This window comes from Egretta garzetta, unplaced genomic scaffold (assembly GCF_000687185.1).
Source record: "Egretta garzetta isolate BGI_Z169 unplaced genomic scaffold, ASM68718v1 scaffold891, whole genome shotgun sequence".
Lineage (NCBI taxonomy): Eukaryota > Metazoa > Chordata > Aves > Pelecaniformes > Ardeidae > Egretta > Egretta garzetta.
The window spans coordinates 192,205-192,498 of NW_009258689.1; the positions used below are offsets into that span (position 1 = coordinate 192,205).

At 69.0% G+C, this 294-nt stretch overlaps 1 protein-coding gene across 1 annotated transcript in view; it reads left to right on the plus strand.

Annotated features, from left to right (window-relative positions):
* The window catches only part of PHLDB1 (pleckstrin homology like domain family B member 1), a 20,604-nt gene extending 20,359 nt beyond the window's left edge, over positions 1-245 (plus strand). The window contains exon 11 of the mRNA XM_035888734.1: positions 148-245. Coding sequence (XP_035744627.1) covers positions 148-245 — 98 coding nt within the window. The remainder of the gene's footprint in view (positions 1-147) is intronic.
* The last annotated feature ends 49 nt before the right edge of the window (positions 246-294 follow it).

Genomic DNA, 294 nt, shown 5'->3' on the forward strand with positions numbered 1-294 from the left:
GGCCGGCTGCCCCTGGGCGCTTGGGCCGCGCTGCTCCCCCCGAGGGCTGAGTTCCCCGCCCCAGGCTGCTCAGTACGGGGAAAAAAGTTTTTTGTGCCGCCGCCTGGGCCCTTACCGGAGCTTCTTCCGTTTCCCCCCGCGCCGCAGAGCCCGTGGCCGTGATGTCGGTGGACATGGGCAGCGAGTCCATGAAGATCGCCATCGTGAAACCCGGGGTGCCCATGGAGATCGTCCTGAACAAGTAAGTAGCTCTCCCGGGCCCGCTCCGGCGCCGTGGGCCGCCCAGGCTGCCCC